Source organism: Pholcus phalangioides, unplaced genomic scaffold, assembly GCF_987345545.1.
Source record: "Pholcus phalangioides strain wild (caught in Gottingen) unplaced genomic scaffold, Ppha-v1.0 ptg000013l_1, whole genome shotgun sequence".
Lineage (NCBI taxonomy): Eukaryota > Metazoa > Arthropoda > Arachnida > Araneae > Pholcidae > Pholcus > Pholcus phalangioides.
Genome location: NW_028301606.1, coordinates 35,652,647 through 35,664,893, shown reverse-complemented (window position 1 = coordinate 35,664,893; position 12,247 = coordinate 35,652,647). Strand labels below are relative to the sequence as shown.

Sequence of the window (12,247 nt, the reverse complement as noted above, 5' to 3'; positions counted from 1 at the left end):
CATGCATAACCTAGTTATTTGTACTTCTAGTGTACTACTTTACTAGCCGTACACAGAACCGGTTCTATCGTCACAGAGGCAATTCACTAAAATTTTAATTCCGAAGAGAGATGTCCAGGATTAATAAATGTGAACATAACTTTTCATTTACGAAATTTTATTAACGCAGTATTGTGTTCAGGTATCACTACTACTACTTAATCGTACATGCAGCTTGTAGACATTGTGAAATTTCTAACGAATCTGCACATGCGGAAACGTGAGTTGAGTGTGTGGGTCTCTAACGTATTTCTTATGCTTATCTGCCACGAAGCTGGACTGGAAGAGAATCTCACAGCTTAGTTATTTGCACTATCATGCATTGCCATTTTCCACGGTTTAGAAATGCTGCTATTGAAAAAAAAACAAAAAAAAAACATGGAAAATAAGTTAACTTGCAGCTTTTTTTTCTATCAGCTTATTTCACTGATAAATTGTCTGCTCTTGCAATAAAGATTATCTGCGTCTATCGTATTTTATATTGTGGTGGATCTCGACTTCCTCCAGCAACCAATCGTTCATCATCATAATGCAACTCGATCCCACGTTCTCGAAACAATTTTGACGAGAAAAACGTGCTGGAGAAGAGTTTTGCTCAAAACCAATGCTCTCGTTAAGTCTCGAAATAATTCGTATGATTCGGAACATTTATCCCATTTAAAAGATACTTTATACGTCCTCCTCACTCATTTATGGATCGACCGGAGCTTTTCATCTCGTTTTCTCTTCTCTAATGAAGTCGAAATAAAAGCCAAACTGTTATTCATTTGGGCATTGTTTTGACTTCAAACGAAATGACTGGCAGTGAAAATATCCACGAGGCATCCCGCAATGATGATGGTATGGTGGTGGTGGTGATGCGAGGCAGCGTAAGGTGGTTCAGTTGGCACAGGGCACTCGAGAGCTCTTCGCTTTTAAACCGTCGTTGCTTTTCATACCCGCCCAAAACTAGAAGCGTTGGGAAAGATCGTTTATGTAGTGCTTGTGAGGCAATGTTTATAAAGGATCATTAATTAAGCGCATTGGAGTTAAAGGGAATGAGGTAGAGGGTTGAAGAAGAGTTCCCCCCTGACTTTCGCACCCATACATATTCATCTCTACCTCTGTTTCTCCCGTAAATGAGAAAACCTTGCGGTGCGTTTTCCCGTTGAGACGTGCCAGGTCCACAGGATATTTCGAGAGATGTTACGTCCATTTCAAATTTGCAATATCGTAATGGATAGTGTTTTAAAGGGAGGTTGATGACGACGCTTTGTCGCGAAAAAGCTTCGCTACAATTAATACGTTGAATGCTATCTCTCTAGTAAATGTGCGAAATTTGGGATATACTGTATATCTAACTAATTTGGCTCCTATCGTTTTACTCACGGCATTTATAAATACTGTAGTTTAAAAATTCATAAAATTTGAGAGAATCGGTGTGTGAATGAGATTTGCGAAATTTCTTTTCACGGAAGATTTTAAATTTAGATGACACTCCAAAGAAGCAAATCATTGAAAAAATAAAATGCAAATCAGTCATTTAAAATGAAGGGTGTACGATTGACTGCTCATTTCCTTATTTTCCTACCACTGGCGCTTTCAGAAGGTTTTCATTTCGATGTTGAAATTGGTGGATGAAGCACTATTGTAGGTTAAAGGGCCTGTCTATATCCATACACTTGATTTTCCTAAAATTTACATACACTCATATATGTTACCAAGAGTCGGCGTTGTTAGTACTACCAAAAAATGCGTTTTGTTTTTGAGTATTTATTCGCCACAAAGAGGGTTTAAACTAATTAGTTGATAGACATGATTTAGTTGGATATATTTTCCTTCTAGGTTTATCACAATACACTTTGGTGTATCACACAAAAAGTAGAGCTATCGATAACTTCATCAACATTTTCAGTGATCGGTGGTACCAAATACCGTTATTATTAGACGTCTTAGAAAGAAATAAAATACGTGACGTGTTTCAAAATATATTGAAGGGTATTTCGAGCGAAATATGAAAGAATATCGTTATGGCACTTTTAACTTCTAAAAAATATCATTATAGCGTAGTAAAGAATATCGTTGTATTGAGAGAAGTTTAACGTTAAACTATAGGCAATCCCACAAAAACATTTGGAAAAACATCGTTGTAGATGGATTTATCGTTATATCGAGCATTGTTATAGGGAGATTCCACTGTATATGAAAAATATCGTTATAAAGGAATTTGTCGTTGTAAAGGATATCGTAATATCGAAAGGAGGACTATAGGTAATTTCAAACAAGGTTTTAAAATAAATATTCCTTGTGGATAGATTTATTGTTGTATCGAGTATCCTGTTGTGAGAAAAGAGATTTCACTGTATTTATAAAATATCCAGCATAAGATTTTAAAACGCATTTACACGAGAAAAAATAACTCCCCCTCCTAATGTCATTATATTATCCGTTCATTCCAATTTTACTATTATTATTTTATACATGAATTATAAAGTTCAATATTTCAAATTGAAAAGACAAACGTTTTTCCATTAGACGATGTTTCGAAAAACGAAGGAAGCTTGCATGAAGGAAGGAAATTTTGTTTATGTAAGCTTAAACTAAAAGTCAAGTCGTCCTTAAGAAAAAAATGAAATAAACACACATTTCCTATTTCTATAAACTTAAACTATTAAATTGACTGCATATATATGTATATATATATACTTTTTTTTTATCAAAGGAAACGAAAGATATAGTAGCATTCAGGAAAATATCGTCAATTTTCTCTCGTATTTTTGTTGCTCTAACAGGCAGGAAAGAAGCTTATCTTAGAATCTTTTTTTGGATGCAATTTACACTGAGATAGCGATCTTCTGGATTTATGGAATGGAAGAAAGACCGTTGAGAGGGAAGATAATAAGGAATGAAAATAATACATGCGCGTAGAATGGATACCACCAGCACTCAAATTTCCATTTGCAATAATCCTCTTAGTCTTTGCTGATTCTGTGCTAGTGTTTTTGGTTATTTTAAAAACCCACGTAAGGAGGATTAAAATATGCAATTTCCTATCTTGGTATTCGATTCTCAAGAAAAAAAAAAGGAATGTGCGTGACATGTTTAGTTCTTTCTGAATACACGCGTATGTACTGTATTTACTAAATTTTTCCATTTTGTATCCGTAAATGTTGTGTTATGAAGATGCTGACAACGTGTTCTTTGCTTGTAAATTTTTTAACGCTTTATTTTGAGCATTATTCAATTTCTTCGGAGCACGAACATCTCATTTTGCATCTAAACTTTTTCCTTTTTTTTATCAATTCATTCGTTTTTAAATTAAGATTTAGAAATTGGTTAAGCATTTTGGGAGCTTTAGAGACTCTTAAGATTAAGGGAAGAAAAATTGTAGGTTTGCTTTCAAACGCAGTGAACTTGAGCTAATTGACTATATAAACACTAAAAAGTCACGTTTGTATATAGAATGGCATTATGTGCTATGGAATCGATTAGCTCTGTTTTTTAGAATAATATATAGAAATGTGTATATATATGCCTGACTACGCAGTCTAACATGAAATTTAAGCGTTATTATAGTTTGAATCTCTATATTCGAGATACTTAGACAGAATTGACAAAGATGTGATATACGTTTATAATAAGGTGTATGAATATTAAAAATCATAATGAACAAATAGAAAAATGTGATGTTCCAGATATCTCTGTGAGTGATAGTCGCACATCTGGCGTACAGACCAGTACTCTTGAAACCCCTTATCCCTGTAGCCATTACTAAGAATCCGTATATGCACATAGAAAACTTTTATCTGGAGAATTTCTAACAATTCGGTACACGCTGAAACGTTTGCGTGTCTATAGAAACCAGCCTTAACGTGTATGTCATCAGAATTGTGTTTCTATGTTCTCGTGGGGCTGCCTTCAAGAAGTGGAGGATGTCTGAATTTTTTCGTATTACGTAAGTATCGTGTTGAAGGTTTGTCTGCTCTCTGCGGAAAAACTCTAAATGAGTTTTTCACATTTCAAGGCTGGGCTTGAATTCTTCCTGCAGTCACTGCCAGTACTATAAAGAGCTGTATTGCAAAAATAGTTTTTACAGCGGCCAGTTTTTATTTTATACCATAGACCAATCAGTCATTGGTCTGGCAAATTATTATTCTCGTACTTTCCTGGTTTGGGCACAACCTAGAGGTGACGCAAACCCTGACATTTCAACCAGTAACTTTCTCGAATCCTAACGATTATCTCTCTGGTAAATCGTAAAATGTCGATTCACTGTTCTTTCAGCTATAAGTACACCTTTGACTTATGAATTGGCGAAATAATGATAGAAATGACCAGGATATTCGTATTACTGGTCTTATGGAAATCTTTCGCACAAATTGACATCATTCTAACATTTTCATGTTTTCATATCTTTATCTTTTGCATGGGTTACTCTCAGGTCCGTAACCAGATGCTTGGTCAGCCGGGATAAGCACGCATTTTGGTGCCCCCCTTCCACCTTCAATGTTGAAGAAGTGGTACAAGGGTGAAATTAGCGCCCCCCTTTGGTCTGTTGCTCGGTTTACCAGATCCGGCTGATCCCCACTAGATGCGGCCCTAGTTACTATGCAATTGTACCATACATTTTTCTTTGCCTTTAGCTCTTCTCATGAAGACTTTGGGACACGAGTCGTGGGACATAGCACTAGGAGAAAGATTCGTTAAAATACTGCTCTTAAATTATTTATTTCTTTTTACAATATTATGAGACTTTTTGAATTACGTGATATTTTCCTCTTTCATCTAAGGGTTTGTGGGACATAAAAACCGAATCCAATGTAACCAACGCGGCGGTTTTTACAGATGCTCATTAAGGAAACATATCTAGATTGAAAAAATATAGAAATGAATGAATTTCATTTTTTTTTCATGATGGGTGATAGATATTATATGGGTGTTCGAAAAAGTTCATTAAGTTTCAATCAGTTTTTTTGTCAAAGAAGGGGGGGGGTAATGGAAGGGGGGGATATGGGTTCAATAAAAGTAGCGGAATTACTTCAATGCAATCTATGGGCTGTACAAATATTAAAAAAAATCATAAACTTTATAAATGGATTATGGGTGAATATTTAGCACGGCGATGTAAATTTCTATATTCAATTTTGATAAAACAGTAATAAAAATTTTAAACCAATGTTTTTGAATACATAAAAAAATTTATAAGTATGTCCATATTTAAAGTCTATATTCGTAGGTAGGTTTAATATCTTGCGAGTTTTCTATGTCGAAACTTTGAAAACTTGTGATAAGTGTCCCAAACTGGGTCACATATTTTTTAGTACTACATATAAACATTGAAATGACCCGAAAATCCTATGGGGCAAAATACATAAAGCTATAACCGTAGTATTGTCTGAGAACATTACTCCATTCAGAACTAACGTCTTAGGCTGAGTTTTATAATATTTCATGATCTTCTAAAAAACTTATTTTTCTTTCTTAGAAATCTGTTAAGATTAGGTTTTCACTGAAGTCCTTCATGTTTCTTCATTCACACTTCTCTCTCCTTTTTTTTGTTGGTTATTTTAAGAAAGGACTGCAAAAAAGGGGGGGGGGAAGACATTTTTCAACCAGTGTGTATTATGGAGCGAAAAGTTATCTTGAATATTTTTATTTTATTTTCCGAGCGAAAACCTGAAAAGGAGGACATAAAAGGCGGATTTTCCGAACAGTTTTTCCAAACATTTTACCGAACAATAAACAGCCAAACAGAGCACTTCAAAGGATTTTTTTATCGCAGGGTTGCAGATTCAAGTACCCCCTCCCCTCTCGCACTTACACTGTGTCTCTGAGTATTTATATACTGAATTTCTCAGTCTCTGTGTGACATAATACGGAGACCTACGCTTAATTTCTGCTTATTTTTTCTCTTTTTTTAGTTATAACCGTGTTACTGTGTATTTTCTTTTTGATATTGCTATTCACCATTTGTAGAATATTCAGCGTGTAACCAAGTGAATATTGCGCGGATTATATTCATATTTTTCTTTTATAAAGAACGGGGAATATTAATATTCCCACGGCACTTGGAATTGCTTTTCATAAGAAACGTTCAATGTGTTTCCCGTACAATCGGTAAATTGCTCAATATTCTTTGAGGAATGAAAGGATAAATTTGAAACATTTTTTCAAATTGTAGCAAAATTGTTCGATATCTCTTGTAAGATTAATCTTAGCCTATGAATTTCTAGTACACGTCAAGATCGTAAGCCTTCTTTTTTATTTTGCTTTAGAGTGCGATTTCAATAGACTTGATGCCATTCCTTCGGCTTAATCTCGATCGGTACCTAAAGTCAGCGTGATTAAACGTGAATTTTTGATTACCGTGTTTGCCGTTGAATGCCACGCATACTGATGTAACACTGAGTTTGTATATCGACAGCCCATTTCAAAAAGGCAACAACTCAGAAAACTGCATTTTTGATTTATGTACGATATGAGAACGATGGAAATTTCCTTTACATATTGCAAAACAGCAACATCTCCAAACTCTGCTTGTATGCTCGCTACTGCAATTAAATCTGAGCCGACTCCCGCAATGTTATTCCAGCCAGAGCGAATCCTTAAAATGCAGACATCTCAAAACAGAAAATTTTGAGTTGTTGCCTTTTTGAATTGCTATTTTATTGCTCGATAATTTTGTCATCGATTTTATTTCTTTTTATTTTTTTGATCTAGCCAACATCCGTCTTCCTTATAACCATCGTCAGAAATCTCACGATAACGGTACTCTGGAGGTACACCATGTGGAAAGATCGACTGATCAAGGACCTTACACGTGCGTCGCCAGCAACAAAGAGGGCCAAAGTGCGCAAGCCACTGTGTTTGTTCGAGTTCAAGGTATGGCCAAGATTACACACATTTCAATAATAATCGCATTCATATCCGTACGCAGAATTTTCTGAAGGGGGGGGGGTTAAATTTTTTTTATTCTGAAGAGGGGGGGGGCGGTTTACGCTCTTTCCTGCAAAATAACACTATTATCTCGGCTTGGGGGGGAGGGGTTAGAACCCAAATCAACCCTTTGCGTACGCCAATTATCAAATTCCCATCTAACTGTTGAGCACAACACAAGGTCGTCAGCTTAGAAGTATGGTTTGGATTGCCAAAATTATTAATAGTGGATTTCGACTTTTAGGAATAACTGGTGTGATGACAGCATGGCAGCACGACAGCACGTTGGTCCAGTGAAACATAGCCTGCCAACACTGCCCTGTTTCTGCACTGTTCTAAATTGGCAATTTGTGTCTCCGGATAGCATAAATTACTCACATCAACAGACAATCTGTACGGTGTCCGGCAGACACTTCTTAAAAAGTGGTCTCACTCTTTGCCCGAGTGGCACAGTGGTGAGATGCTCGTCTTCTACTATGAAGGTTGGTTACCGTCAAAGTCCACTGATTCGAATCCGGACATGAAACGTCTGAAACAAGTTCTTCACCTACCGAACCTGGGACGACCACCGATAGAGGGCACCTTCATTAACTAACCAACTCTACTTGTTGCGAATTGCCGAATATATGACCGGAGTTGGTGTGCGGTAAACTAGTTTCACTTTTAATGTCCAGCGATTTGCTGAAGTTAAGGGTTGGGGAGGGGCTACTAATGCTTCTACTTCAGCGCTTCACGCTACAGTGCATTTAATGAGGGAGTCAGAGTCGTATCACTAGTGGTGTATATGATAGATCACTTGCCCGGTCGGATTGCATGAGGACTCCCGATGGAAACCAGGGGCATTTTCTTTCCGGGTTCATCCAGTAAAATCCAGAAAAGGTCTATTTTCTTGATGTATCGAGCTGAAAAGAAACCATCTCATAATCTACTCTTATATTCGGTCACTCAAATATTTGAAAATACAAATACAAATACAACGCCACAACAGGCAAAATGCCCAACGAGGTGGCTGATAAAAAGATGCCCATAAAAATATGGATGCCAAATATTTGAAAAAAAAACAAACCAAAAAAAACAGCAACCCAATTAAAAATGCAATTAACACAAATTATAAACAATATATACACATGATAAAATATTATACAATGCCGATAAAGAATACTTATGGTTGTCTTATTCTAAGAATGGATAGCTTCTCGATTTCTTTTAAACGTGTCAATTGTGTTGCAATTTACTACCTCCGGGGGTAAGCTATTCCATTTATTAACAACCCTATTAGAGAAAAATTCCCTGCGACACCATAACCTTGCATAGTTATAAACGGCCACGAGTGGCCATTTATAACTATTTTGAGTTTATTTCCTTTTAAATACTACTCAATTAGGACAAATATCAAAGTAAAACCATTGTATAACAAAAATACCATAAACCGTATTTCTTCGTATTTTCCGCCTTGCATTTTGATATCCTCACTCCAATACCAATATGGAGGATTTCCCTGTTCACGGATTCAGAACAGGCCCTTAACTGAATTTCATTGCCAATATAAGGTATATAAATTATTTACTTTGACGAAATGAGCTCTAAATTCCAACTCCCGCGTAAATACTAGATGATTTACGAACTTCATTTTGAATCAGAAAGGAAGAGAGAGCGAGAGAGAGTTCTGTTGCTTGCCTCTGGGGAGAAGTCGTATAATTGTGCAGATCACAGGCTCTGGAATTTCATTCTGTAAGTAGGTGCCAAGATTTCAAAAGCGTCCTCAGCCGAAGGGCGCGCATTGCTTGTTGAGACCAACGCTACAAAATTATTATTACATATTATTGTTGTGATGCGAACTTGACGGAGAAGAGAAGATGCTTCCTCCAAGTCAGGCGATTATCCTGAAGTAATTCTAACTAGATCGGATGGAATTATACAGGATTTGGGTGAGTGGTTGCTGTTTAAACCATGATTTGGAGATTTCGCGACGAGCGAGCGAAGAGAAATATAGGGTGGACGAGAGATTCTGAAAACATTTTAAAAATTAATAACAAATCAACCATTTGACATAGAAAAATACGGTTTGTGCTAAAATACGTATGGATTTTTTAGTATAAATATCAAAAAGAGTTTAAATTCAATTCACAAGTGTCGCGATAAACAAAAAGTCGGCATAACATAAAATGCAACACAAATAGCGCATAATTAATGTTTATGACAAATTGCGTAACACAAAACTATCACATTTAAATATGAGTGCCCTTTTAAACTCGATCTACATCTAAACGGGTGAAAGGGTGCTCATGTTGAAATGTGCAGTTTTATGCAACGAAAATTATCATAAACATTTATTCACTGTTTGTGTTGCATTTTATGTGTTATGCCGAATTTTTTCGTTCCCTCTGTGAGTAGAATTATAACATTTTATTTTAAGTTAAAAAAAAAGGACATGATATGTATTTTAGTGCAAACCCTACTATTCTTAAGTTAAATGTTTTAAGTTAATAGTTTTATATGTTTTAATAATTAAAAACATATCCAGGACCTTTCGCCCTGTATTACTTTGATAAAATATATTGCAATGTTTGTAAATATAATTGAGAAGGTATGCACGACACTTTATTCAATATAATGGTGAAATCCTATTTCCTACGCTGAATTTCCATTATTGTGAGCATAATGCAATCATTGTTTGCGTACAAAATATTGTCGAAACACATCTCCATCCTCACAAGCCCTGAAGATGGTTTCTTTTAGTGTCAATACAGGTCACTTGGGACTATAGAATGATATTTTTTTATTTCTTTTTTCAAATTCAAATAGTTTATTATTATTATCATACGAACACAACAATATGAGAAAAATTTACGAAGGTAAATGAATTATAATATTCTTCGTCTATGCTTGAATTTCCGAAAGTTCATAGCAAATTGTAGAGATGGATAAGGTTTATGGAGTGTATAGTAGAAGAAAAATGTGAAAGGATGTGCTGCTCTACTTTTCTGTATGTATGACGCCCATAAGTGGGAAAATGACATTTAAATACTGGAAAATGGTTGCATATGATTAAAAAAAATTTTTTTTTTTGATTGAAAATTTACTGAGAAATCACTTGAGAAGCTCCTTGGATTTTTAAAGTGGCGTTGCATCAAAAACTTGGTCAAGGATTTGATTTACGTGTGTTCGTTGATAATTAGTAAGACTTAGTTTGGTTATAAAATATCAATTAATCAATCGAATTTAAACCAGGAGCTTTGTGTTAAGCAATTAAAGTCAAAATGAAATACTTGGTCCATGTCACTTTAATTCCGTTTTACGGCTTCGAATGCTCCACTACCCAGTCCGACGGCGTCTTTTGCACTTAATGAAGTCTGGCTCCGACTGAAGTAGTATGAATGGAAATCACATGATTGATGGTATCCGAACAAAAATAACTCTGCTAATTACAAAACCAAATCACACAACTGTTCACATTAATGGGTATGATGCCTTGTAAAAAATAAATTGCAGCGAAGTATGGGTATTTAGCTAATTGAATGATTCCGCCATTTATACAGTCAAACTCGGTTATGAAGACGTTGGCTGTAACGACACTTCCGCTATTGCATCAATTACCGGTGGTCCGAGTTAGTTCCCATAGAGAACAATGTTAATTAGCCTTGCTTATAATGGCGATAAAAACGCAACGACCTAGGGTATAATGATACATTTTTCGTCGAGTTTTCTTCCATTTTTATGGCGTTTACTTTAGAAACCCCTAGAATTAGAGCTTATCACATTGACGCAATGTTTATCCGTTGTTGGTACCGAACATTAAAAAGATTTATCACGTATGTGACGCTCCAACTTGCTCATTGAAATAACCCGTATACGGGACATTTCCGTACATACTTTCTAGTGATTTTTCCCATTCTTTTTTAAATTAAAATGTTCCTTTCCCCCCAACAAAGCTTTAATTCAAAATCTTTACTGTAGAATAAAGGGTGACAAAATATTTATATCTCCCATATTTGTCACATCCGACTTTTTCCCCCTCGTGAAATACATTTTAAATCACTGCAGATTTGCCAACGGTGGTTTATGAGCAATATTTGGCAATTGTAGCAATTGCGTTGACAATTGGCAACATTTTTGGCGAGAATCGGCGATGTTCCGTACTTATGATCCCAGTTTCCAGTATTTTTATCGGTCGAATATGGTCACCCTAATCATAATGAAATAACTTCATTCAAGTATTTGCACAGCACACACATCTGATGTATTTTTAATCAAAAAAGGACTGCAAACATGAACTTTCACGGAATCTGCGAAGTCGTAGAAACCGAGAATTTGAGAAGAATCATCTTTCCATTTTTTAAGCTTTCGGCTCTAATATTGTCATAGAAATATTTTATGTTTTATTCTAATATAAGTACCATTAATATTAAATGTTTATTTGTATAAAATTTATGTGATTCAAGAAAAAAAACATGTAACGAAATGTTGATTGATTTTATTGAACTTGTTTGTTTAGTGAAGCCGGTCATCGAGCCTTTCACGTTTCCTAAGCAGCTGCGTGAGGGACAGCGAGCCACTGCAGTTTGCACGGTCAGCAGCGGTGACCTGCCAATTAGGATCAGGTGGCTGAAGGACGGACGCGAACTTCCGTCGGACGTACGCTCCAGTGAAGTTGCCGATTACTCCAGCACTTTGCTGTTCGAGTCACTCAAGCTGCGTCATAAGGGAAACTACAGCTGTGAAGCTACTAACGAGGCTGGGGCAACTAGTCATTCAGCCACAATGGTCATTCACGGTACGTAAAAAAACGTTTGATTAAACATTATACTGGGTAGTAAAGAAAAATACCCTAGGCCATATTTTACTAGAGGACCGTTGATCCTATAGCCATGTTGCCAGTTCGAAACATAATCCAAATAACTTGTAGACCTCAGATACGTCATTTATATTTCAAGGGATTGTATAGTAATTAAAACACAAAAACCAACTTCTTCTACGGACACCCAGTCCTCAAAAATTAAATTAGAAAGTTGTTACTTTGTCTCTTCTGAAGCCAACAAAAAGAATTCCACGTTTATAAGTGCGATATTCACTGAGATATTTCAGTTCGAAAATTGGAGAAAAATTGGGGGAAAAAGCAGCAAAAACTAACGAACAACGCTTCTTTCCACTACCCATGCTTTTCTTTCCTAATTTTTCCCCCAATTTTTTTAATAGGCTATCGGAAGACAAACTCAAACATACGGCAGTCTTCGAACCCAAACCCGAATAGTCAGTTTTATTTAGTGCCAGTTTAATTATAACTACCCTGTCC

General features: G+C 35.9%; 1 protein-coding gene and 1 long non-coding RNA gene across 3 annotated transcripts in view; one reads left to right on the top strand and one right to left on the bottom strand.

Moving 5' to 3' along the window:
* LOC149078994 (cell adhesion molecule Dscam1-like) overlaps positions 1 to 12,247 on the top strand; it is a 260,024-nt gene that overhangs the window by 137,068 nt on the left and 110,709 nt on the right. For both annotated transcript variants that reach the window (XM_089241240.1, XM_089241239.1), the window contains exons 8-9: positions 6,739 to 6,900; positions 11,450 to 11,728. In XM_089241240.1, the coding sequence (XP_089097366.1) occupies positions 6,739 to 6,900; positions 11,450 to 11,728 (441 nt within the window). The remainder of the gene's footprint in view (positions 1 to 6,738; positions 6,901 to 11,449; positions 11,729 to 12,247) is intronic.
* Positions 7,761 to 12,247, bottom strand: part of LOC149078995 (uncharacterized) — a 75,698-nt gene continuing 71,211 nt past the window's right edge. The window contains exon 3 of the long non-coding RNA XR_016193872.1: positions 7,761 to 7,856. This is a non-coding gene — a long non-coding RNA (uncharacterized LOC149078995). The remainder of the gene's footprint in view (positions 7,857 to 12,247) is intronic.